Source organism: Malus domestica, chromosome 17, assembly GCF_042453785.1.
Source record: "Malus domestica chromosome 17, GDT2T_hap1".
Lineage (NCBI taxonomy): Eukaryota > Viridiplantae > Streptophyta > Magnoliopsida > Rosales > Rosaceae > Malus > Malus domestica.
Window position 1 is genome coordinate 24598351 of NC_091677.1, and position 25425 is coordinate 24623775.

General features: G+C 37.1%; 2 protein-coding genes across 3 annotated transcripts; both read right to left on the reverse strand.

Annotated features, from left to right (window-relative positions):
- Positions 1-686: 686 nt before the first annotated feature.
- LOC103440682 (heat shock 70 kDa protein, mitochondrial-like) lies at positions 687-4146 on the reverse strand. Its single transcript, XM_008379374.4, has 6 exons — positions 3918-4146; positions 3183-3247; positions 2982-3060; positions 2309-2875; positions 1605-2225; positions 687-1502 (listed from the first exon to the last, which is right to left on the reverse strand). The coding sequence occupies exons 1-6, from the start codon at positions 3990-3992 to the stop codon at positions 870-872; spliced, it is 2040 nt and encodes a 679-aa protein (XP_008377596.1). The 5' UTR covers positions 3993-4146; the 3' UTR covers positions 687-869.
- A 2745-nt stretch (positions 4147-6891) lies between these two features.
- LOC103440681 (uncharacterized) lies at positions 6892-24504 on the reverse strand. Of its 2 annotated transcripts, none has more exons than XM_008379372.4 (31): positions 24259-24504; positions 24024-24146; positions 23748-23905; positions 23584-23628; positions 23307-23385; positions 23127-23200; positions 22673-22779; positions 21978-22160; positions 21194-21397; positions 20718-20919; positions 20543-20617; positions 20111-20457; positions 19595-19787; positions 19221-19473; positions 18796-19135; positions 17932-18112; positions 17673-17819; positions 17322-17583; positions 16473-16949; positions 15152-15615; positions 14074-14210; positions 13807-13988; positions 13323-13709; positions 12859-12984; positions 12606-12671; positions 10689-12490; positions 10334-10613; positions 9415-9699; positions 8166-8687; positions 7845-7977; positions 6892-7428 (listed from the first exon to the last, which is right to left on the reverse strand). In XM_008379372.4, exons 1-31 carry the CDS (start codon positions 24325-24327, stop codon positions 7160-7162), a joined length of 8172 nt encoding a protein of 2723 aa, XP_008377594.3. In that variant the 5' UTR covers positions 24328-24504; the 3' UTR covers positions 6892-7159. The 2 variants fall into 2 exon arrangements, with proteins under 2 accessions (XP_008377594.3, XP_070673202.1); XM_070817101.1 differs by having other exon boundaries at positions 19221-19476.
- Positions 24505-25425: the final 921 nt, after the last annotated feature.

Genomic DNA, 25425 nt, shown 5'->3' on the forward strand with positions numbered 1-25425 from the left:
AGTGCACTGACTATAACAAAAATGGTTTATACCAAAAGAGTAATATGACAGCTTGCTAACAAATATGATTTATACCAAAATTACAAGTTTAGGAAGATTGTAGAATTAAATCTAAAAAACACTACAAGTGGTGGACTGTCTTTGTTGTTAATCTTAAAACCACTACGTTCTGAGTTCAAACCCAGTTTATAGCAAGATTATTATTATTTTGCATTTTTTTAAGTGATGAAAAAAGATTAGGAAAAAATAAATAAAAGATTAACGCGTGTGTGGCTCAAACAAACTCTGAGTCGCGTGCATTGTTAGTTGGGAAAAAGGGCAAGTAAGATTGCAAGAGAAGCAAAAGTCACCATCTCTGGATTTATTCATCTACCTTACTATTTTGCTAATTTCTTCTTCTCTTGGAAAAGTTTATTGAGTTGCCTTTCTATTGGGTTAGTTTGTTCTGTTGTTTAAGATTGTATTCGATAAGTAACTAGATTCAGCGATGAAACAAATGGACATTATCCTTCAAATTTTATCTCGACCAATCTTACTATTTACGTAGAAATGAAAAAGGAAACCAAACTAGTCTATTTTTTCGTTCAACATACTGCTAAATCCAATCCATCCAATCTTTGACAGCAAACGAAGCGTCTAGAGATTTTTAGACAATGACTGAATAATTCCCACAAATCAGTGAACCATTCACGACTAAAAAATTTCAATTACTAATTTAAAAATAAAATTCAATCGATAATGTATTGAAAGTGGCATATGACTAAGGCAAGTAGATGATACTCAATAGTCTAATTACATGAAAGTCGTCTTTTATCCCACCTTCATAACTGAGACAAGTTAAAAATAGTTACTGCTTCACTACTCACTACTCACTTCTTCATCTCTTGGTACTCTGCCTCAGGAACTCCGTCTCCTCCGTCCTGTGAGCCTCCAGACGAAGAGTCACCACTGCCTCCGGAACCCTTCGACATATGCTCACCGATCTTGGACACGGCTTTGTTTGCAATGTCAAGCTTCGACTTAATCTCATCAGCACTGTCCCCTCCGATTGCCGTCCTCAAGTCAGCAACTGCATCCTCAATTTCTTTAGCGATTTCGCTCGGAACTTTGTCACGGTACTCGTTCAAACTCTTCTCAATGCTGTAGATGCTGGTGTCCGCGCTGTTTTTTATATCAACGAGAGCTTTCCTCTCCTGATCCTTTTGAGCATGAAGCTCGGCGTCCTTGATCATTCTCTGAATTTCCTCCTCCGTAGGCCCTGCGCTTGAGCGGATGGTAACCTGTTGCTCCTTACCAGTGGCCTTGTCCCTTGCAGAAACAGTTACTATACCGTTGGCATCAATGTCAAATGTAACTTCAATCTGAGGCAGTCCCCTCGGTGCTGGAGGGATGCCTTGAAGGTCAAACTCTCCGAGAAGCTTGTTGTCAGCAGCCATTTCTCTCTCCCCTTGTAGCACCTTGATACCGACCTGAGTTTGGTTGTCAGCAGCTGTCGAAAATACCTGCACAATTCCATAACAAAAGGTAAAATAAGATGCAAACAGTTCAGCAACACGCACAGTTAAGTAATTTATGTAAGTATAAACATTTTCTTCAAGACTGACCTGACTCTTCTTTGTTGGAATTGTAGTGTTTCTAGCAATCAGCTTGGCAAATATACCACCCAGTGTTTCAATACCAAGTGATAGAGGAGTAACATCAAGAAGAAGCAACTCCTTAACATCACCGCGAAGAATACCACCTTGGATGGCAGCTCCCAAAGCAACTGCCTCATCTGGATTGACTCCTTTGCTTGGGCTCTTTCCAAATATTTCTGCAACTACCTCTTGCACTTTAGGAACACGAGTCATTCCTCCAACAAGAAGGACCTCATCCACATCCTTAATAGACGTGTTGGCATCCCTCAAACAATTCTTGCACGGTACCTTTGTCCTCTCAATCAGGTGATTAACCAGGCTTTCAAACTTTGATCGGGTCAGCGTGATGTTCAGATGCTTAGCGCCCGAAGCATCAGCTGTGATGAACGGAAGGTTTATCTCAGTTTGAGATGAAGATGAAAGTTCAATCTTAGCTTTCTCAGCTGCCTCCCGAAGCCTCTGCAAGGCAAGCCTATCCTTTGTAAGTTCAATCCCCTCAGTTCTCTTGAATTCACTCACTAAGAAGTCCAGCAAAGCATTGTCGAAATCCTCTCCTCCCAAGAATGTATCACCATTTGTTGCTTTCACCTACATAAGAGAGAGTTCTTACTAGGTCTTCCAAAATAAAGGAAAAGAAGACAGGATCTAACAGTATGGCAAACCGTGCATACCTCAAAAACACCATTGGATATCTCCAGAATGGATACGTCAAATGTCCCACCACCAAGATCAAATACAGCAATTAGGCCTTCCTTGCTGGTCATACCATAGGAAAGAGCAGCAGCAGTTGGCTCGTTTATGATTCTCTCTACAGTTAGCCCTGCAATTCTTCCAGCATCCTTTGTGGCCTGTCTCTGAGCATCATTGAAATAAGCTGGAACCGTGATCACAGCTCTAGAAACAGACTTTCCAAGGTAAGCCTCAGCAGTTTCTTTCATCTTTGTCAGAACAAAAGCTCCAATCTGGCCTGGAGCGTACTGCTGTCCATTGACTTCAACCCATGCTTCTCCATTTGGAGCTTTGACAATCTTGTATGGAACCATCTTCATTTCCTTTTGTGTTTGGGCATCGTTAAAGTGTCTCCCAATCAGACGCTTGGTTCCAGAAACTGTGTTCGTTGGGTTTGTCACAGCCTGACGTTTTGCTGGAGTACCAACAAGAAGTTCTCCTTTCTGGTTCATGGCAACTACTGATGGTGTGGTCCGAGCTCCTTCAGAGTTCTCGATAACTTTGGGATTCTGTGATAATCCACAATTAATCATCAAATACAAAAACACGCAACCAAAAGAATACTTAAACAAGTAATTCAACCATCACAAATACGAGAACATAATGAAGGGTTACCTTGCCCTCCATCACCGCAACACATGAGTTGGTTGTGCCCAAATCGATCCCAATTATATCGTTCCCAGCAGGTCTAGAACTGTTTCAAGCAGAACATGTTATTAATAAGCTAAATAGACTGGGAAAAAATCCAAATTAAAAACCGAAAAAAAAATCTGCTATAGTAAAACTAAAAATCGACTATCCAAAATTCCAAATTACCTGAAGGGTCTTGCTAAGCTTGCCCACTTCTGGCTCAAAGGTGATGGCTTGGCAATGCTAGTAAACTTTTGCACCGAAAAAGAAAACAAACAAACAAACAAACAGATAATTAAGCTTCTTAATGTTAATTGTTCAATTCATATTGCGTTATCCTATAAAACTTCAAATCAATGAATTCCACAATGTAAAAAACACAAACCCCCAAAATACTATCTTTTTTCTTTAGAACTTAACAATAACTAGCAACTTATAAAAACCCATTTCATCAAAGTAGCACATATTTGTCAAAATGTAGTGTCAAGATACAATTAAGGTGAAGATCATACTAGTCTCTCGGCACGCGCTGACGCACACGTAAAACCAAAACCACATCTTGACCAACTGATCTTATTAATCAGACACTTTCAAGCTATACAATAATTTGTACAAAACAAAAAGAAGAATTCCATCAAATGTTCAATTAAATATAATTAAAAACCACTATTTTCAAACAGCCCTCTTTCACTGCCAAAATATCAATCATGTCAGACAACAGTATGAATTCAGAAAAAGACAGAAAATCAAATATCTACCAAATTTAAGAGCTCATAGCTATCAAACAACCCGAAACAAAAATCAATTTACAATTAAATAACCACAAGCGACAGAGAGAGATGAAATACATAGATATTCATCGTCCCAGAAAACGAAGTAAAAACCAAAAGATTGAAAATTTAATGAGAATGTGCGACGTACGGAACGGTAGGCGGAGAGGGAGGCCGACGCGACGTCGCTGCGCCGGAAGTTACGGAGCAAAGCAATGGCTGCCATGGCTCTGATTCGAGCAGCAACAGAGAAACAATGAGAGAGAAGGAGAGAGAGCGAGAAGAACAGAGGGTTTGCAGTGAGTGTTGGGATTGTGTAGGGTTTAGGGTTTTGCGGTATATATGAGGCGGAGAGATGAGCAGGGCCGGAAGGACGACGGCCCAAGAAAACTCGCTTTTCTTGCTGCGAAAGTTAATTGACTTGACCGAAAAGAAATTTAATAAATTAAATATTTTATATCAATAATCAGTATTACGGTCTAGTAGTATTCTCTTCACTTATAAGTAAGAGGTTTTAAGTTCGATTCTTACCCAAAAGTGAGTCTGAACCACATTATTGCTAGCCCATTGTGAGGCTAAGGGCTGGTTTGGTATTGCTGTGCTTTGAAAAAAAGATGCTTCTACTGTGATGTGAGAATAAGCAGCTGTGAAATAAAGCAGCAGAGTGTTTAGTAAATTTTTTTGTAAAAGTGCTTTTGAAAAAAAAAGCAGTATTATAGTGTTTGGTAAACTTTTATATAAAACAGATGTGAAAAAAAACCAGTTTTTCAAAGCTGGGTTTTGCAGCTTCTTATTTTTGGCTTTTTTCACCCAAAACTGTGAAAAAAAACTGAAGCTGAATGTTTACCAAACACAAAAACAGCTCCCAGCTTTTTTCATAATCACATCAGTACCAAACCAAGCCTAAGTCCACCCCCCTAACGCTATTTATTTACTAAAATTCACCAACTTTACATAGTTTAAGAGCTCGTTTGGATGTACTTTTAAAATGACTATAAACGTTTTTGATGAAAATATTTTTAGATACAATCCTTAGTAAAAATGTTAGTAAATCCTACAAAAGCACTTAAATTGCTTTATGGAAAAAGCAAATAACTGGTGTTTCTTGTAAAAAACACTTAAAGTGCTTTTGAAACCCCAAAACTTTTTCTCTAAAAACGTTTTCAATCATTTTAAAAGCACATCCAAAAAAGCTATTGCTCATTTTTCGTGTATTCAACAAAAACAACTGAAGATTTTGAAGATTTTCAATTACGAATTATGTAACCTCTAGATTCACTTGACAACTACTAAATATTATGAGTAGCCAAACACAAATTGGAGCCCCTTTTTTTCACCCTTGCTTATAAAAAAAGTTAAGCAGTCCCAAACTAGTACTTAGTAAGTTTCCTTTTATGGTTTATTACTCTTATCTCTCCGTCTTCTTCGTTAATTCCGTCGACCAAATCATAAAACTCACCCAAAGAATACCTAAACTGGTATTCGACTTATTGCATTCTGCCGCAAAATCCGAAGTTTTAATTTGTTCCACTTTTCCCACTATTTGCGTCTAAACCAAGAAATGTTTCTTAAATTCAAATAATTGTATAATATCTCTATAAAATCGAACTTCTCTTCAATATTAAATGTGATATGAGTTGCCAACACCAAAAGGAAGCAACAACTAAAAGCTTGGGTCTTTCGCTTTGTTTTGAGTTGGGTTATGAGAATCGTGGTGCGCTAAAGAGACAGAGAGATGCGGGGCCTCCTAAGTCACTTCAGTTCCCAAACAAAACACTTTCATTACATTTTTCTTTTGTCCTTCCATGTAATTTTGCAATAACATAAACTTTTCTTTAAAACTTTCATTAAAAAGTGGGTCGAATGATAAGATAATAGGATGGGCATAGTAGCACTCTAAAATGAAGGAGAGAATACAAAACTATGAGGATTTTTATCACAAAAAGTTCTTAAAATTAATCAAACTTTTCACTTTAGTTTGTCATTTACAAACAATTATTCAAAATAAGGGATGATAATTAGTCGAAGTGGTGGTGGGCAATGGTGGATTCAAGATTCTAACATCGGGTAATCCTAATCAAGGAACGTTAATCAAGGAACGTTAAGTGCTAGTCCGACGGCGAGCTGGGCGCCTATGCGCCTAAACATGGTCTAGGCAAAGGACTAGATGGATTTAATGAAACTTAGTATGTGTCATACAAGTAATTGCCTATTTACACTTACAAAAAAACTATACTTGTATTGAGAATTTGGGATTATTATTTTAATTATGTTTATTATCCGGCATATAACATACAAAAATATCACAATTATTGCTTTAGTATTTTAGTAAATTTGATGGTATGAGATTATCCAAATCGTACTACCGGTACGTCAATCCCCAGAAATCCCATATTTATTGTCCTTGATTAATCCTGCCTCTACCTTTTTATTGTCTTTGATTAATTCTGCCTCTTGGATTTTGATCATTTTATTATTTTATAATTTTTAAAATCTTGGATTGTTTTTTTTATCATTTCTTCAAATGAGTTTGTTTTATTTGCTCTGATTTGTATGTAAAGTCAAAAGGATTGGTGAAATTTTTTGTGTATGTAGTGGGGATTTCAGGTTTCAGTGTGTTTTTTTTTTTTGTATGAGTTTGCACTTGCTTTCTTTCCTTTCCTTTTTTTTTTCTTTTTGGGGATCTGTGGAAAAATAGTAGATCTGTTTTTGGCTTAAAATTTAATGAATTTAATTAACTATTGAAATTATTGAATTTGGTATTTCTATATTATATTGGAGTTACAATAGGTTTGTATGCTCTGTTCGGTATTGAGATTCGAGATGCAAACTGAAAAACTTATTTTAACATGTGGATTCACTTGCTTTGTTTGATTTATGAAATTGTGGTTACAATTTCCAAACCCATAGCGGAGCACGGGTATTCTTACTAATTCGTAACTATTTTATTTGTTACTATTCTTCCTTAATTTTTCATAGAATTAGAATTTTTTTTAAATAAATAATGATTTACTTCATAAATCACATGACGCTATATTATTAGACTTGTGAGACGACGTGTGGCACCAAATTTTGGTGACGGCACTTTCAGGGATTATTTGTAATAAAAAGTAAAGACTCAGAAGTATAAATACTGCCAGTTCATCGTGTCTCCTCACCTTAAAATGTTATTTACATCAAGTTCGGACTTGACAAAAAATAACGAGGGAAAAAGGAAACAAAAATAAGTGCCACCAAGCCTCTCAACATTTCTCATGAAATCTACCTTAAGCAAAACTGTTAATACCGTAACCAACCGCCTAACCACCGAAGCCGACAGAGTCACCGGAGTTAGGGCCGGAGTTAGGGCCGCCTACGTGCTCGTCCAAGAAGTGCATCGGTTTTTTGCAACATTTACTTCGGCTTCGAATGTGTCCACCTCCCCATTTTCATCGACATTATTTTCCTTTTCTTGTTGGCACGATGCTTCTCTGCTATCCTCAGTTTCCTCTTAGCATTCCGCATGGGATCAACGACAGCCATGCGCTTTTCTTCGTTTTTCCTCTTATCCCTTTTCGCCTTGAGATTCTTCCTGATGTCACCGTAAACTAGTACAAACTTTTGGGTGCCTAGTTTCTTTCGTATGCTGTCTGTAACTTCTTGTGCTAACTGCTTCGTATTTTCTGGTACACAAAGGAAAGCAACTTGTCAGATAGCAAATGAAAAACAATAGGAACATGGGGTTCAGCCAATATGCCGTAAATGAAACTAACTTCAGGTTTCCATGATACTAAACCCCTCGAGGATTCGACCAGAACACTACTTGAAACAATGGGGTAATTTGGTTTAGGTCACAGAATATTTTCAATGTTAAGATTGGGCCAATCAACATTTTGTGTTTTCCAAAGGAAAATGAAGATAAATTTTAGCAAGTGGTATAGGGGAAATGATCATTGCAGATATGACATGCAAAGAGCCCGAGCGCAAGCTATTTACTGAGGCATCGGAGCCAATAGCTTTCAGGATATGCAGGAGCAACTTTCTTACTTATATGCAACAAAACTGGGCATTGGGAAATAGCATGAGACAAAAAACTCACCATGAATCACTCTCCCAGAAAATCCTTCGCCAACTTTATACAACGGCAGCAGGATTTCATAGGCATAAAGCCGGCAGTCTTCCTCACTTAAATAGGAAGAAACTTTTTGAAAACTATCAAAGACAATTTTCATCTGCATAGAACAATCACAATTACATTATAAAATATTTGATCGGAACAGAAAACACATGCGAATGACAATATTAACCTTAGTAATAGCTATTGTAGAAAATATAGACAAATAAAAAATGCTTTTAGTATGCTAATAAACATTCCCAAATACCACAAAAAAAATTAGGAAATCAGTCCTTTTGTACAAACCTGAATTGCCTCCATTTGAAGGGCAGTCTTGCCCATTTTTTTGAGCAGGTTAGAGACGAGCAAGTATCGGATATTCTTAGAGGCGCTTTCATCATTTGGGTCGCATATACCAGAGGTAAGGGATAAAAACATGCTCCTTCCTTTTCTAGCATCGAGCAACTCAAAAGCTCGAAGAAAATGGGCTTGCTCATGCTGTTCAAGGTTGGACCAGAATTGATGTGGATCAGCACACTCTGTTTGTCCAATCAATGAATGCACATGACAAACACTGAACGCAAGATTTTCAGTAATCAGATTGCTGGCAGCATCATCATTGAGCTGTGTCTTCATTTGGCAGCAGAGAGATGCAGCTATCATGAAAAGTCTACTTGGTCTAATAAGATAGTAAATTCCAAATGGTTTTCCATCGTCTTTAGAGGCGGCTTTGGCAGCATCAAAGTACAAAGCTACAAGGCGACTGGAAATGCAGCGTAACCACATGTGTGGATGCAGAAGTAATTCACAAATTGCTGCCCATATATCCTAAATTTTTGCAAAAGAATGGACTTGTGAGAGAAAAAGATTACAACAACTTCAATGTCCAGAGAATAAGTTAAGATTTATATACCATGAGCATCTTTTATGATAATTTACGATGAATGATAGTATGTTTGACAAACTTGAACCATCCTGTTTCTGATTACCAAAATATGAATTTGCACTTCGTTTGAGGGACTTTTGATAAACCATATTAGATACCACCAACATTAATCACATGGAATATGACAGAAAATTAACATTTTCATGGTAAAAAATATCCGAAGACATTAAAACCATATTCTGAGATGGTTATATATGTATGAGAGATTATGTAGGATTTTATTTTTTCTTTCTTTCGAACTAAGGAGATTCTTAGATTTCTAAGTGACACTGACAAGATCCACAGGCAGCATAGACAGTCCAAGATTTCTCCTACATCTAGAAACTAAAAGTAATAGGATTATGATTGCTCCCACTATAGAATCTCTTTCTAGAAATGAAACTTAAGTGAATCTTGCTTTCTTTATGTAAAGAACATGGAAATGAAACTTATCAATTCACAGATCGCCTTCCCCCCCCCCCCCCCTCTTCTAACTAAAAAAGAAAACAAAAAATAACAGGCAAGAACCTTGTGCAACAGTAACAGTGTATCACATACAACTATACCATATGAAAAATTTAGGGAAAAAAAATAAAATGAAATGTTTATGATGTTTGTCTAATAACATACCTCAAGATCCCTATCAAAGCATAAACTATGAAACTGATGCAGCATTTTCTCCAGCATAACTAACGAATAATATGCCTCCTTCCACAAAGGAATGCTAGTTTCATTAGAAAAGTCTAGTTGCTCATCAGTGACTGTATCAATGGCAGACAGTAAGATACTCTTAGTCGCTGGCAATATTCTGTTGATATGCTTAAGAAATTCTTTCTCCACGTCTTCAACTGGCAATAATTTATTGACATGCTTCTGAAATTCTTTATCCATGACTTCAACCAGAAGTCCCAAAACCTGCCAAATACACAAGGGCATTAAGCAAGAGCAATGCTGCACACCCCACCAAAAGTAGACTTACTGCTATCAGGATTGGGAGACAATCTCCTCAACTATAGGATTATAATGTTTGACGCTATAACATGAGATAGCACAGACAGATATAAGGATGATGCAGATCAAATTTTTGTACACAGTAATGAATCCCTTCCCTCAGCAAAACACATGCAGTCTTCATACAAAACCTCAATCAAATTGACGGTCATTTCTACATTCTTTTCCTACTCAACCAATTCCAGAAGGAAAAGTTTAAGAGAGCTTTGGGGTATAGGACAGAGAATTGGGCATATTGTATCAGTTAGGCTCCCCCCACACACCAACCACTTTCTTATAAAAGTTCTAGTAACATTAACATACTGAAATCTTGCCAGAGAAATACATCTGAAACAATAGTGTTTCAAGGTTACTATTCTAGATAACACCATTGCATATACCTATTCTGTGGTAATTAATTCAATAAACTAATTGTTCTCTACAATTGGCGGGGAATTAATATGATGAGACAGTTCACAGAAGAAGAGCAAGAAATCGTAGCATTCAAATGAGTAGACTAAATAACTTTAAATTTGAAAAGTTAACGTGAAAACTTTACCTGTGCTGCAGCGCTCCATAGTTGCTGCTTCCCACCCAAATACCAAGATAGGCTGTACTCAAGAATGGAACGAAATGAATGTGAGCTTATATAGCCAATGAGACATTTTATAGCAACTCCAGCCAAGGAACGAACTTCATTATCTTGATCATTAGCCAAGCAAATCACCAAATGGACAAAAAAGGTCTGTGACTGCTCATCTACAACGTTTTGTGGAAATTTAACAATAATTGTGTGGAGCATCTCAAGCACAGTTTTCCTTCCACTTGAATGCTCATACCTGCAACAAGAGTCAAGCCATCATCAAAACACAAATAAGGAAAGACAGTCTTCCAAGTCACTATTAGGCACTCACCTCAGATTTGACAGCAGAAAATCCAAATGTTGTTGCAAACGTTTTGTGGAGAGACGATATTCAAGTAAGAATTGCAATAAAATCTTGCTACACTTGTGACGAATTGGTTCTACTTGACTTGTTACCATCAAATTTGCAACTCTTGTTACAAGATCATATATCTCAGGAACAACTAGCCTGCGGTTAACAATTGCCTTTAGAAGTGAAAGAGCAACAAAGGAGGGATTCCTCTCGAGATCAACAAACAATGGAAGCTGAATTAGCAGATGTAGCTGGTCGGAGGAAAGAGTGATTTTGGTGCCGCGCAGAAGTTCTGTTAACAACCTCAGGCATGACTCCATTTGAGAACTTCCAGTATTACCCGTACTTCCAGCAATACCAAACAGCGCGGCTTTAATACTATCTGCCTGAGATTCGATGGCAGGTAAAGGCAACCTGACCAGTCGAGTGAGGCATCTAAGTGATGCAGATACGACATCTTCATACTTGGATTTCAAGCACTTCCCTAACAGTAAGACAAAAGGATCCAACATCGACAACATTTGTACATCAGCTTTTCCCAATTTCACATTCTTTATGCGTTTCAGCAATATCCCAAGAGCAAAAACTGAAATAAGATGAGAACATACTGATTTACCACCTGAGACACCCCCCGAGGAAATATCTTTTCCAGTCATAACATTTCGCCGACGTCCATTTACCCATGTAATAAACAAATTCTCACTCTGACCATTTTCTTCTTTTATTCCATCTTCAATCAGGCCATGTATGAATATAAATAGGTCTGTCTGGTCAACAGTTGGATTGCATTCAATACCAGCACCTATGTGAGTTAACATACTTTCCAATTTTGTCTTGGTTTTTGGTGTCAAATGTTTCTCGAATTGAGCTGTAACAGGTGACAGAAGCTTCAACGCGTGGCTTTTGAATGTTATGCTTTGAGAAATCAATTTCAGGGTTTCAAAAGACTTCTGTTTCTTAGTTTCTTTCATCTTGGAAGCAATCTTTTCAACATCTTTTTCCTCAGCAACATCTCCAAGAACATCATTCTGTACAATATAAAGGAGATCTTCCAAACAATAGTCCAATTTTCCACTAATTGGAGTAACAAGAAACTTTGACAAAATAAAGTTTAGTGTGTAACCGAGCACATGTAACTCATATCCCCGTTTCAAGGTAGCTCGCAAAACCTTGACTATAAAATGCAAGTATTCCAGCCCCAACTCCTTCAAACAAGCAGCCAAAGCGGACCTAGCTTCATCACGGATGCTTTCCAATCGATTCTTCAAAAAATTTGAAACTCGATGAACAATGCTAGGCAGCTGTGAGTCCATTACATCTCCAGGAAGCAACCTTAATACTCTTAGTGCAGCAAGACTGATGTTAGCATTGACCTTTTCAGAATCACTCAGTAACTTTTGTATCTTAGGCAGCACGACTTTTTGAAGGCAAGTCTGTATTTCATTTATCGAAACAGAATTGCTACACTTACGCAAGATTGTAGAGCCAGTATCAGTGGTCCCTGTGTTGGAATCATTGTCCAAGGAGTCTTTGGCATCTGAAAAGTGAAACTTGTCCAAGATGGAACAGATTAGCCGCAGAAGGAGCTTTTGTTTATTAGGATTCTTGTTCATCTCATTAAAGCATCTCATCAACAACGAGTAGTATGAATTCCATTCCATGTGACTCGAAATCGAAGCAAGGGCCTCTATGCACATATTTTTGACATGTTCCCCTTTTCCTTCATGCTCCTCCAACAACATATTGAAAAAGAGGGGTACAAACACTTTCTTTGTGATGCCCTGGGAGTGATATCAGGAAGTAGACTTTAGGGACTGAGTTGAAAAAAATTACGAGAAGTGAAACAAATCAAGAAATTCTATTTTGAGAAGAAAAAAAGGAGAGGCAGAGAGAGACCTCTGGCATATAGCTGGCACTGATAACATTCCTAAAGCGTGTCAATGCCCTTGCTCTCCTATGTTTCTGCAGAAGCAAAAGTAAATATGTGAGAACAATTTTGTCACTCCTTTTCCAAACAATTGCTCTCTCTGAAATGATCAACGATTGGTTTACAAAAAGAATATTGCAAGTAAATATCACTTTTAAAAGTAATTTTTGTTTAAAAAGATGACCCATAAAGAGCCATAGTAGATATAATAAAAAACTCAACCTGTAGGTGAACGATATTGTTGAAAAAATCTATTTCAGCATCATCATCACAAAGATCCTTCAATGAACCCAGATTTGCCACTTCTGGTAGATTTTTCACCATTTGTCTTAGTAAATCAACCCATTCCTGAAACACACCAAATAACCATAAATAGTGTGAAATTTATTAAGCCATGTAGCTTGGAGTTGCAATAAATCATTATTCCTTTGCTTTGCTTTTTTCCCCCATTTTTGCCAGTAATTGGGCATTTTTATGAAATTTGAACACATTTTGTAAGACTACTTAAAGATTCCATTGGCAGCGACTCTCTGCCTAGCTGTAGTTAGAGATGCATATGCATAAGCAGGTATATGCAGATTCTGTTAGTGTATTTACAAGATTGTGTGATAGTGCAGAGTTGACGTTGTGTTTCCTTGCCATTTATATACCGTCAGACCTGAAGGAACACAAAAACAACTTAATACCTTTCTGACAGAAGTTCCTCTCTTCAAAGCATTGCCCATATGCTTCAAAAGAAACTTGTTTGTTATTCTCTGAATGCACGCTCTGGTCCAACAATGATCATCAGATGCCGACATCTTGTCAGGCATTTCACAGTGGTCTACTTGGCCAAGAATTAGGGCAGCAAATTCAACAAATGAGCGCAATGAATTGTATGCACTGTGCCTCAAGATTAATTCTTCAGATGACATGTCATAGACACAATGAGACAAAATGACTAATGCATGATCCTCTCGGACTGTATAGAAGATATCAACACTGATCTTTTCATAAGCATTGACAACTTTGTCATAATCAAGGCTACCCAGTTCAGTAACAGATGTTGCATTCAAGTCCTGTAACAGTTTTGCCTGCATTTGTTTGAAGAGTTACGAGAAAGTAAGGACAACATAAAAAATAACAAAGCCAATGCAACACTACTAAAAGAGAAAAAGGGTCACACGATACCACAAATTGAACAGAAGGGTCTGCTCTAGCAACAGCCTCAAGAAGATCACAAATAAAAACACGTTTATCTAGATCAGTAGAAGTAAGTAGTGGAGATACTGCATTAAGAATTTTATTTGTAATCTCATTCCCCAGTATTGGAACCATATCACGAATTACTTGCACTGCTTCAAAACAGAAATCTGCAAGATAAATAGAAGATTTTAAGTATTGCAGGCGGAAATTTTTCACTAAGTACAAAAGCTGAGATTTCCAAGATAGTACTACCTGAATTCTGAGCTCCATTCGCTAAAACTGGAAGCAAGATATCCAAAAATTTCCTGGCTGGCAAAGCATGTTCTATATACTTAGGTAAGAACTGAAAAATTCTTTTCTCTGTCTCTCCTGGGTGTTTATATAATTTCCTGGCACAATAGTAAGTGATGGAGACAACATATCAGATGACATCCTTTCCTTTCCACAAAATTCAACTGGAAAATGACCAGTGCAGAATATAAATGAAAGATGAGGTACAAGGGTAATGCAGAAATCCAAATAGGGGCAAGGCTATCAATTCCTAAATACTATATGGGATCTTTAAAAAGGGAGACGATTTGAATCAACTTGAAGCACTGACTAGGCCACAAAGGTATTCCAAATTATAAGATCAAGGACGCAATCACACTTAACAGCAAGAGATGATCACCTGAGTTTATCTTGTGAAAGTTAAACAAATATTCCAAATGCAGACTGGGAAATGCTATCGTTTATCTAACTTCATTTTAGTACTAATAGATAATACATGGTGGTAGCCAACTCAGCATCAGCTAGGCAGCAAGACAGTAAATATGCCTACTTCAGACAAGGATCCCAAGTCCAATCAACAAAAGTGCAACAAACTATTTGAAAAGATAGAACCTTTTGATTATGAGAAGAGAGCATCCCAAAGGTATTATGCATATTTGATATGTAAAAAGTTTTGGGCACACCTTACAACGGGACTCACTGTCTGTACTCAGCCCACAATATATTTCACGGGCATTTAACAACCAAACAATGTCATTCGAGTTTCCATGTTGTTTTTAATCATCTTAACTGAATTCTGAAGCAAAAATGCGTGCAGAGTCAATGTAATAAGGGTCATAACTCTTAAGATGATATATGCATTAATAAAAAAAATAGCAAATCAGCTGCCTATGAACTAGCATCCGTACTAGCTCCAAACTAAGGTGGCTTTAGAAAATGGATTCGCACAAGCAACAGAGAAAATGTGTCATTGCAAGCACATCAAGAAGGCGGCAAGTCCATTTTATACTTTTGTATGTGTGTGTGTGTTTCCATGTACACATAAAATGAACCATATTACCTCTTGGCAGCATTATTACTCTGAAAAAGACAATGCAGGCTATCGATGAGTGCTTCAAGGTTTGGGAGTATAACTCTTTTCACAGCACTATCTTCATCACCCCACTCGTGATCAAGAGTCAACAGGTTATCAACAAACTTGAGAACACAAGATACAATAGCTTCGGATGTTGATGTGACCGTTAGAATTGAGAGTATATCAGGAACAAGTTTTTGTTCCCTGCAAAGTAGTGGTACAAGTTTTTGGCTTCTAGACAGCGCAAGAAAACAAGAGAAGAGCGAACTAGGTTTCTGGCCGCTAGATCCTTCCTGCTTGAAACGATCAATTAAAGGCTTGACTGACACAAAGAATAGGTCCCAGAACTCACTACTAAAATCATGATCTTCATACTTGTTGAGAACGAAGGAGACAATTTTAAGGCATAAAGACCTGAGATCCCTAAGCTGCCCCAAAGCTGGGGAGATCTGCAGATAGACCATAAATTTCTCCGTAAATTGCAATAAATTTGTTGACTCAAATTGCAGAAAGAAAACAAAAGTAGGTTTCATGTGCCAAGTAACATAAAATTAACTTCCTGGAAAATGGAACAAAACCGAGAAGGCAACCAGCAAAAAAAATTTACATATATCTTGCCATAAGAAAAACTAGTACATTGTGGTAACAAAAGATGTTTCTTTCGTGTTTTGATCAAATCTAAGCACATGCATGTACGTACAAACACTACAGAAAAAGCAAGGACTACAAAAGGACAAATATGAACCAACCAAAATGCTCTTAGAAGTGTTATAAGTGTTCGCAAGGCAGTACTTTTTCAGTCTCTACAATTTGTTGATAAAATCGAATATAGATAGGCTTCTATATATGATATGAAATTTAACAAAGCCGCACACAGCATCTCAGCATAACTGGAATTTTAGGAGTCAAAACGCTTGAACCTCATTATGACAAATATCAGATCACTTCAGTTACGGCCCTGAAGAACGTACTAATAAAAAATATTATCTTGTCACAAACATGGTATGAGTATTAGGCATATATACAATTTTAATAACATTAAGTAATTTTCTTTGGTTTCAGACTAAAATAATGGAAGCAGATATCTATTAACTATACAACACAGTAAACATTCCACTCGAGACTTGGCATCCAGTAAAGTAATACCAGTTTGTGCATCATTGGACAATATTGTGTCACAAAATAAATAAATAAAATTGTGGTAGTATCAAGATAGTGGACATCATCTGCACGACCTGACACAAATCATAATTCACAAACTATAGCTTTGTTTTATCTGAAAATAGATGGACACATGAAGTATTACCGAAACATTAGTCTCCACTGCACTATCTTTTCCAAGCAAAGTACGGTTCACATCCAGATTATTTTCCAATGAAGATCCCTTGGCCTTCCCCGCCTCTTTGGTCTTTGCCACCTCAATACTTAAACTGCAGCTTTCTAATAACCGGGCGACGCATCCCATAAGAAAATCAAGAAAGGGACCAACACGCAATATATCAAAAACTCCAAGGATATCTTCGATCACATGCAGAAAACCAGATCTTTTCTTCCAAGACAGGGCTGATATACTGCTAACAGTGAAATATTTTAGGAAATGCGATGCTTGAAATTCGGCCAGAGAAACATTTGGCAAAGTCCAAAACCAGTTTGCAGCACCATCACTTCCCATTGGAACAATTTGCAAAGGCTTTACCAACAATACAAAGAAAAGAGGAAGTTCTTCAACATCAACTTGAGATATGAAACCAAGAACTGACTTCCGATGATTTACTCCAGAATGCTGACACAAACAATAGAGAAAGAAAGCAAGTCATACATGGTAATATAAACCGCAACAATGATGCAAATGAAAAAAGAAATACAATGATGCAGCACATACAAACTCGCACACGTGCATTGATCTGCTGGAAATATTCACAGTCCAACTACATGGAATTGACAAAAGAAATATGGAGCTTTCGGAATTGTTATATCATACATAATACCAGTCCACACAAAGCCCCTTCTATGCATATCCTCTATTTTATAGAGGAATCCTACATATAATAACTATAACTAAATGAAAATATACATGCAAGCAATCTACAGACAACGTTGAGAACTACAGGTCCAGAATGATTAAGAATAAATCATATTGAAGGTTCAAACATACCTTCTGATTAGCATGTTTCTTCAACTTGCGGACTTTGGGCATCAGAAGACGGATAACTATAGGCACAAGGTAAGCTCTGTGATGTTCCTCAATTAGATTAGACTCTCTGGATAAACTCCACGTTGTTAATTCCTCTCTCAAATTATGAAAGCTGGCTAGGTTTTTCAATTGTTGACAGTATGGAAGCAGGAAATCATCTTTCCATATGAACAGACAATCAAGAACCTTTGTTTGTATTTCATCATCATTTTCATCTAAAAGTCTGACAAACAGGAAAATAAATAAATAAATAATCAATAGGCCAACCAAAGGACGACAAATGGAGAGTATATATCTGGAATTTGTACCAACCTAATTTGTAAAACCTCTTTAAGGAACTGATTTTGATAGAAGGACTTAAGGTTGTGCATCAGTTTCAGCAGGTTTAACCATTCTTTAAGGACACCTTTCCACTCTTTGCCTCTACAAACACTTGGATTGAAAGACCCGATGTTGCAGCTACAAGATAAAGACAAATGTGCACACAAAATATTTTGACTAAAGCCTGTTCAAGTTCACAATATCCAAGAGCAAGTATTCACTAACTAACACAATTCCAAGTGAGAATTACCTTCTAAAGTCTTCGCAACTGTAGCCCATAAACTTCAAAAACAAAGGTAAAATCTGGCGAGACTTAGATTCAATTAGGGTCGGAATTCTTTGTAAAGACTGGAGCAATGAAGATAACACGGCCGCAGAAGGTGTACTAGTAGACGTGGACTTAACACATGAATCAAAGTGTCCGAGCAGGCCTGCAATACAAAAAGAGGATAAAGTTGAGCATACAAGAGAACAACTCGATTGCCATTCAGAGTTGAATATAACTGATGGGTAGAAGTCATCCTTGAAAACCGGGTTACTAAAGAGTGTCCATGTGTTTATACTCTACACAATAAACATCTTAAAGATACCTAGGGGATGTATATTCCAACACACCTCCTAAGCGGCAAGGCTAGTCAGCTCTCCCCATCCAAACAGGGCGAGTGCCACCAAACACAACTCATCCTTCCTGTCTACCTATGATAATACAATGTCAAACCCATGGGTAGAACTGCTCCATGAAATCCAGCTTATAAAGAAAGGGTTATCGTGTGTTTGTATACCATACATCCCAAATGTACCCTTGCAATATTACAAAGGAATCATGTCCAACCAATACAATGAAAACTTATAGGTTGGATATTGGTCAAAAAAGAAAAACAGAGAGAAACTGAAGTAACTTATTACCAATATTGCACAACCTGCTTATGAGTACCATAAACCTTCCAGACATATTTTTTTTAATTACCTGGACAATGAGATTTTCCTAAATTTATAAAGGTTGTCTGGAACACACAAAAATTCAGAAACCTAACTAAATGACCATAGGATAATTAGAGTCTGGATATTCATTCTGGATATAAAATATAATAGGAAATATCAAGTTGTTACATACCAATTGACTTGTTGGTCGTCTTAGAATTTACTTTGTCAATTTGATCAAAGGATGCTTGAAATCTCGATTGGCATTGTTCAAAATAACTAACAAAATTTTCCCACACAAGTCCAATGTTTTGGCTAATCAGAACTGCAAGGCACTCTGATGCAGGATTCCAAAGGTAACTAAACCGGTTATGGAAGATACCAATCATCCCATTCAAAACAAGGGGCAGATAAGCTTCAGCTATTCTACCAGCAGAGAGGGCCATCTGTATTCTAGAAATCAAAAGAGTAACTTTCCTGCTGGTAGAAATTGAAAGAGGAGTTGACTCAATGGAGAGAAGGAGCGCAAGAACCTGACATTTGAAGCAAAATCAGTATGGAAGTTCATAAACAGAATATTGATTCCAACAAGAATAGCATAAAGAAAGAGAAGCATACATTTAAGCCTTGTTTATCCACATGACAAGTTGGAAAAACTTCGGTTCTCATTTTCTTTGCAACTGGGTAATCCTCTGTGAAAGTATTGCAATTTAGAGTTTCAAAGTGGCACAATATTCGAAGAGTTGAAGCGCGAATCTCTCTGTCTGACTGGCATAAATTATCAGCAAATATGTCTAAAGCCTCTACAGCCATATCTGCTTTTAATTCTGGATGATATGTTCTAGACTCGGTGTCTCCTTCCATCATAGACCTACTATTTGTAATAGCAAGAGGTCATGTAATGCATGATTTTATACAGAACTGATTTATAACTCAATACCATACTTAACTTTTAAAAAGGGGAAAAATCTACATTACAGTAATAGTCATACCCGTACACTGAATCCAAAAAATCAGCAACAGCAACCAACACTTGCGCACATGATTTGTGTCTTTTTCCAAGATGCAAAAATCTGCTTGTTTCGTCAAGCTCAGATTTTTTACCACGTATCATTTTATAATAGGAATTCAGGGTAGCACCAATTAGGCTCTCCCAAGTGTGCTTAGGAAAACCTGCAACATTGTCTGCCAGAGTAACACATGAACAAAATGTCAAGGGCTAGAAATGGTCCAGGCATATCTGTAAACATTCCCTAAATACTTCACAAACATACTTAACTCAACCAAACCAACAGATCAAACCATCAGTCATTCAGACAAAGAATACACGGTGAAAATAATAAAATACTGATAAAAATAACAGTGCATTCTAATACACCATCTAAACACAGATTCTCCTAATACTCAAGTTTAAAAAACAATATATATATTACACTTGAAACAGAAAGGAACAGGGCATCAAAGAATTATCAAGCAACAAACTAATAATAAAAGATGAGGTAGTGTACCAGCTTCAATCATCAGAATTTGATCATATGCATCTATTAAATCCTTTAACAAGGATAAATCATTTTCAGATTCTACTACTTGGGGAAAGCAGTTGATGGTTCCCCACAGCAGAGCCAAGTCAACTTCAAGAATTATTGTGGATGATGAGTCCCCATTTCCAATACCCTTTAAAACCCCAACCCAGTTGTTGATAGTCCCACGCAGAAAATCTTGAATCCTTGAAACTCTTTCAGGTGTTTCATCTAAGAAGGTCAAGCTTTGGATTTCCGTTTGCTGTTTTTCACAGAAGGTGAGTAACAAATAAATAACATCTTCCTGGGAAGTTTCTATTAAATCATTCATCGCCCTGAAAATTCAATTAAAAATGTTAAAAGCCAGATAATAGATATAATACAGAAACACTCTAGAGAAAGTTAAAATATCAATCTTACCTTAAAATGTAAGCTCTGAAGATATTTACTATGCAAACATCCTCTTTTAATAATTCTCGAACAAAACCCAACAAGCTGTAGCACCAAGCTTTATATGTCAAATAAACTAATCCAATAAAAAGAGAAAAACAGAAAAGCAACTCCAGAAACCCAAAGACTTTGTTCGAGGCAGTACCTTGGGTTCTTTAGATCAAATACAGGAGCCCACTGCAATGAACAGCTAGAGATGGTTGACATATCACTTAAATTGTGTAGTCCCCTAAGAATACAGAGCATTAACTCTAAAAGCTTATCAACAACATCAGATGAAGACTCCTCTGCCATTGTAATGCCCTTAGGCATGACCAACCCCACAATTTCAATCATATGTTGGTAATCTGTCAAATGTGGCAGTACAAAGAACAGACAAACACATCATTACTTTCTTCTCTTTTTTTTTTGCTAAAGAGAATTATATTAGGAGAGGGAAAAAGCAAACAGAGAGGCTGGTCCAGCATACCAGACCAAACACCCCAGCCACAACAAGGAACAGAAAACCAACTAATGAAAACAATCGACAGCCTAAAACATAAACACATCATTACTAAAGAGCAAGGAATGCTTGACAGTAAAATAAAGGACTCGGCAAACAAAAACATTCATATCACTCACCAGAAACCCTTTGGCCATTCTTAACTTGCACAGTAGAAACAAGCAACGACAACAGGCGGCTTAAGCGTTCAACACCTCCATTAATCACACAGTCAGTTATTTCCCGATATAAGCAATTGAACATTAAGTTCAATTCCTTGGAGTCCAAATCCACACATAAACTTTCTAACGCAGACTTTAAGACTTCAAGAACAGTCTCTGAACCTGCAGGAGAAAGAGAGAGGGTCAAAGACAGGCAAAACCAATATAACTCCCAAATATATAGTTTATGGTCCAATAATATTTTATAAACATACTGCTGCATTATACATAACATACAAATTAAAGAGAGAACAACAAAGTCAATGTACAAATGAAAAATTAAACCCAAAAAAACATATAATTTAGAATTTACTACCAACATCATTTTTCTCTTAAACCACACAATCATTCTCGCATAACTTTAATTATTATTTGCACACCACACTTTAGCAAGCCATAATTGCTAACATACTCAGGTAGTCTTGGATTAGTATCAGATGAACCTTGACCGACAACACGGTATTCATGCATCGACTGTGAATATAGAAAAAAAAATACACTTTTACCATAAACAATAATTAATAGCAAAATGATATAAAAATAGGTAAAAGCATAGTGAACAAGCTTTCCACTGACTCTACATGAGTGAGCTTTAAAATCCATCTACCATAGACATTCAATAACATCCAAAAATATATCTAATCAATTTTTCAAGACATCTAAAATAAACATACATAAAGCCTTTGTTTAGAGAAAAACTTGCCTTCGTTGAATTGTTCACCAATGCAAAGTATCAAGTCGTCCATCAGGAAATGCAACATTCTCTCAGCTCTAGAATGGAACCTTGATGAGGTTCCTCTCATGACAAAATACAGTAATTTACTGACTCCCTCTTTTCTGGTATCAGTTGATTTCTTCACAACTTCAAACATGATCTTTCTGACACCTGTGCCAATTCAATGAGGACAAAAATTTATCAATTCCCATTAAAGGTACTTACTTCAAGTCTTCAATAGAACACTAGAATATATGGCAATATGGCCAACAATTTACTGTTATCTAAACTAAAATTACATAACCAGCTACAAGTGCTTAGAATCATAAAATATTAATTAAGACATAAAGGAAGTCAGTTTTCCATCAGATGTATGTAGTGCATATCAAGTTAGAAACTACAGATTATTATTCATTAATCACAGTATATCACAAATTTGATTGTATCATGGGAAAAACACAAACATCTAGATGATAATTGTCACCACATTAAACATGAGATGAAGAGTCAGTTAAAACACATAGAATTGCATTGTTTTGAAGTAAAAAACAGGTCCTTCAATCATTCAAAATAAATAAGCTATAAAGCATGCTTCAAGGGGACCTGTATAGAGATAATCCTACTTTTCCCATCAAAAAATCCAACAGGCTAAAAGTGAAAACATAAAATATGCAAGGTTGTACCTTCTTTAAGTTGTTCAAAAGGTGCATTTCTCAGCAAGAATGAGACCGCTTCTGCCATAAATTTTTGGATGTGATATTTTGGATAGTACCTCAATTTTACAGTAACCCTGCAAAATGCATATATATATTATATACATATATTTATATATATCATAAGAACTGAGATTATGAGAGGAAAGAGAGTAAATATGCATCCTCACATGAAATTGCAATGTAACAATCACTCATTCGTACAAATTGGACCAAAGGGAACTCAATACCAAAATTTTCAAAACTCAAAGAAAACACTAACTAAGCCTGATTAACATATTTTTCAAATAATCTGAAATTTCTCAAAGAAATATTTTCACCATCAAATTCTGAAAGTTAAAATGGACATATTTTTGTCTACAATAAATGCACATGGTTTGCTTCAACGTAATAATCAAAGTAACTAAATGATACAGGAACTTACTTTAGTATATGCTTAATCTTTTGTACAAGATATTTTTGCAAGTACATCATAATAGATGACCAAGATGTAAAGATCTGCACAAAAACACCGTACACTATGAGTTCATGTCGAAATTAAAATGCCAACCTGTAAACCCAATAAAAATAAAAATTAAATAACAATCCTTAAAATAAATTGGACCTGCTCAATGATCTCTGGCTCCCTATCTGCACCACTTTCTAGAAGAGACACTAGAGAATCAGCAATCCTCGGCAAGAAACTGGAAGAAGAAGAAGAAGAAGAAGAAAAACCACGTAGAGTGACCATAAATACATGCATCAAAAGCAAAAGGCATGATGGGATTCTACAGTACACTGGAGCAAGTCGCCTCGAATATTCAATACCAATTAAGGAAGTAAAAGCAACAAACAACCAGCAGCTACAAGTTAAATTCATTCTAAAGGATGACGAAACTCACGGGATAAAGTCCTCCAGGATATCTCTCGACAGAGCGGCGATTAACCTGCCCAAGAACACAGCTTATTGAGAAAGAAAACAAAAATCTCCAATCTCGGAAAACATTAAATTCCAACTAAACAATCAAATATCTCAAAAGGGTTGGCGTCAAATAAGCTAACATACGTGAGAATGGGCTCAAGCGACAGCCTTGCATCCATCTGTAATCTCGAAACGAGTTCTGAGATTATGGTTTCCTTGTGCAACAGAATCAAAGGCAACGTTTGGACCAACGGCGTCATTTGCTCATAGAAAGAGATGAAATCCTCAGCCGTGTTCAGTTCCTACAACCCCGAACCAGCAAAACAATCATGAAACCAAAAACCCAGAAAGAAAAAAATACATATACATACACACATATATACATATGGAGCAAAATCTTAAGCAAGTTTGACGACTTACCCTCCATTCGACGAGGCAGTCTCGGAAAAAAGTAGAGCCCTCATGCGGCTCCGACTTAATTTTATCGAGGCTTCGGAAAACATCGATTTCGACATCATCAAGTCTCTCAGAGAAATTCTTGAACTGCAAATACAAAACCCAGCAAATAAAATTACCAAAAAAAGAATTTGAAGCATGAAATAAGACGAACAAAGAGCAGGAAGCTTCAAACGGCGGCGTGAGAAAGAGGGCTTACTACGAAACGGCGGCGTCCGGGGGATTTGTTGAGGGACTTGACGGCCTGAGCTTGGGAGAGAGTGGCCATGGTGGACTGAGAAAGCGGGTGGAGAAGAAGGGGGAGGCTTTTGGTTCGGGGAGGCTGCTCGCCTCTCTTCTTCTTGTAGTTCAGCAGCGCTGCTGGAGAATCAGACCTTCGACTTTTGGAATGGGGTTTAACAACCCGAGAAGGAGGCTATTGGGTTTTGGGTCGGGGCAGGTCGGTTTTTGAATTTTTGTTTTTAATTTTTTACTGGATCGTGGATCGGCTTCAAAATGTAAGTCGGGCAATTGGGCTCAAGAATTGCAAAACTCATTTTCAGCCCACACCTAAAAGTGGGGCGACTGCTGAGCCCCAGTTTGCGGGACTGTCCGATCAGACAATTTCTTGCCCGACCGTTCGCCCGAGTTTGATCTAACATCATGCTGACGTTAGCATGACGTCAGTCGCGATCAAAACCCAAATCTGCCGCAGCCTATCATTGACTCCCACCCATCATTATTAGCCAAACAGAAAATGTAGCAGAAACAGAATTTAGAGAGAGAAAAAGAGGGGGGAGAGAGAGACTTACGCGAACACAGAACTATGGAGATAGGTCTCATTGAAGCCTCACTATGAGGGTGAGGTGGTGGTGGGGTGAGGAGGAGGGTGCCATGGTGCCATGGTGGTGAGGGGATTCGAAGCATAATTATACAATAGCTACGTACAAAGCATTAAAAGTACACATGCATGCGGTAAGAATGAATGAATGATAAAAAAACCATATTCCTTTTAACATTGTGAAATATCGAGCTTTCTAGATGGGGTATATATACGAATGCTTTTGGTGGCCTTCATTTAGTTTATTACTAATATGACCTCAACCATTTTAATTTTTTTTACAGCCCTCTCACTCGAACATGGCCAGCCCTGACCAGGGCTAGCAGTGAGATCGTCCAGGGCCTAAAAATTCGAGGAGCACCAAAAATTGATAGGGTAGTATATTCATATATATTTCCATAAGCATATAAATTTTGAAACCTTGGTTAAATCAACAAGAACTTTAGGCAGGAGCGGTGGTGTTTCGCTGCTTACTTAACAAGACGATGTCGTTTTCGAAACCTGATGTGTTCATTTTTTTTTTCCAATCTTTTACGATATTCTGTT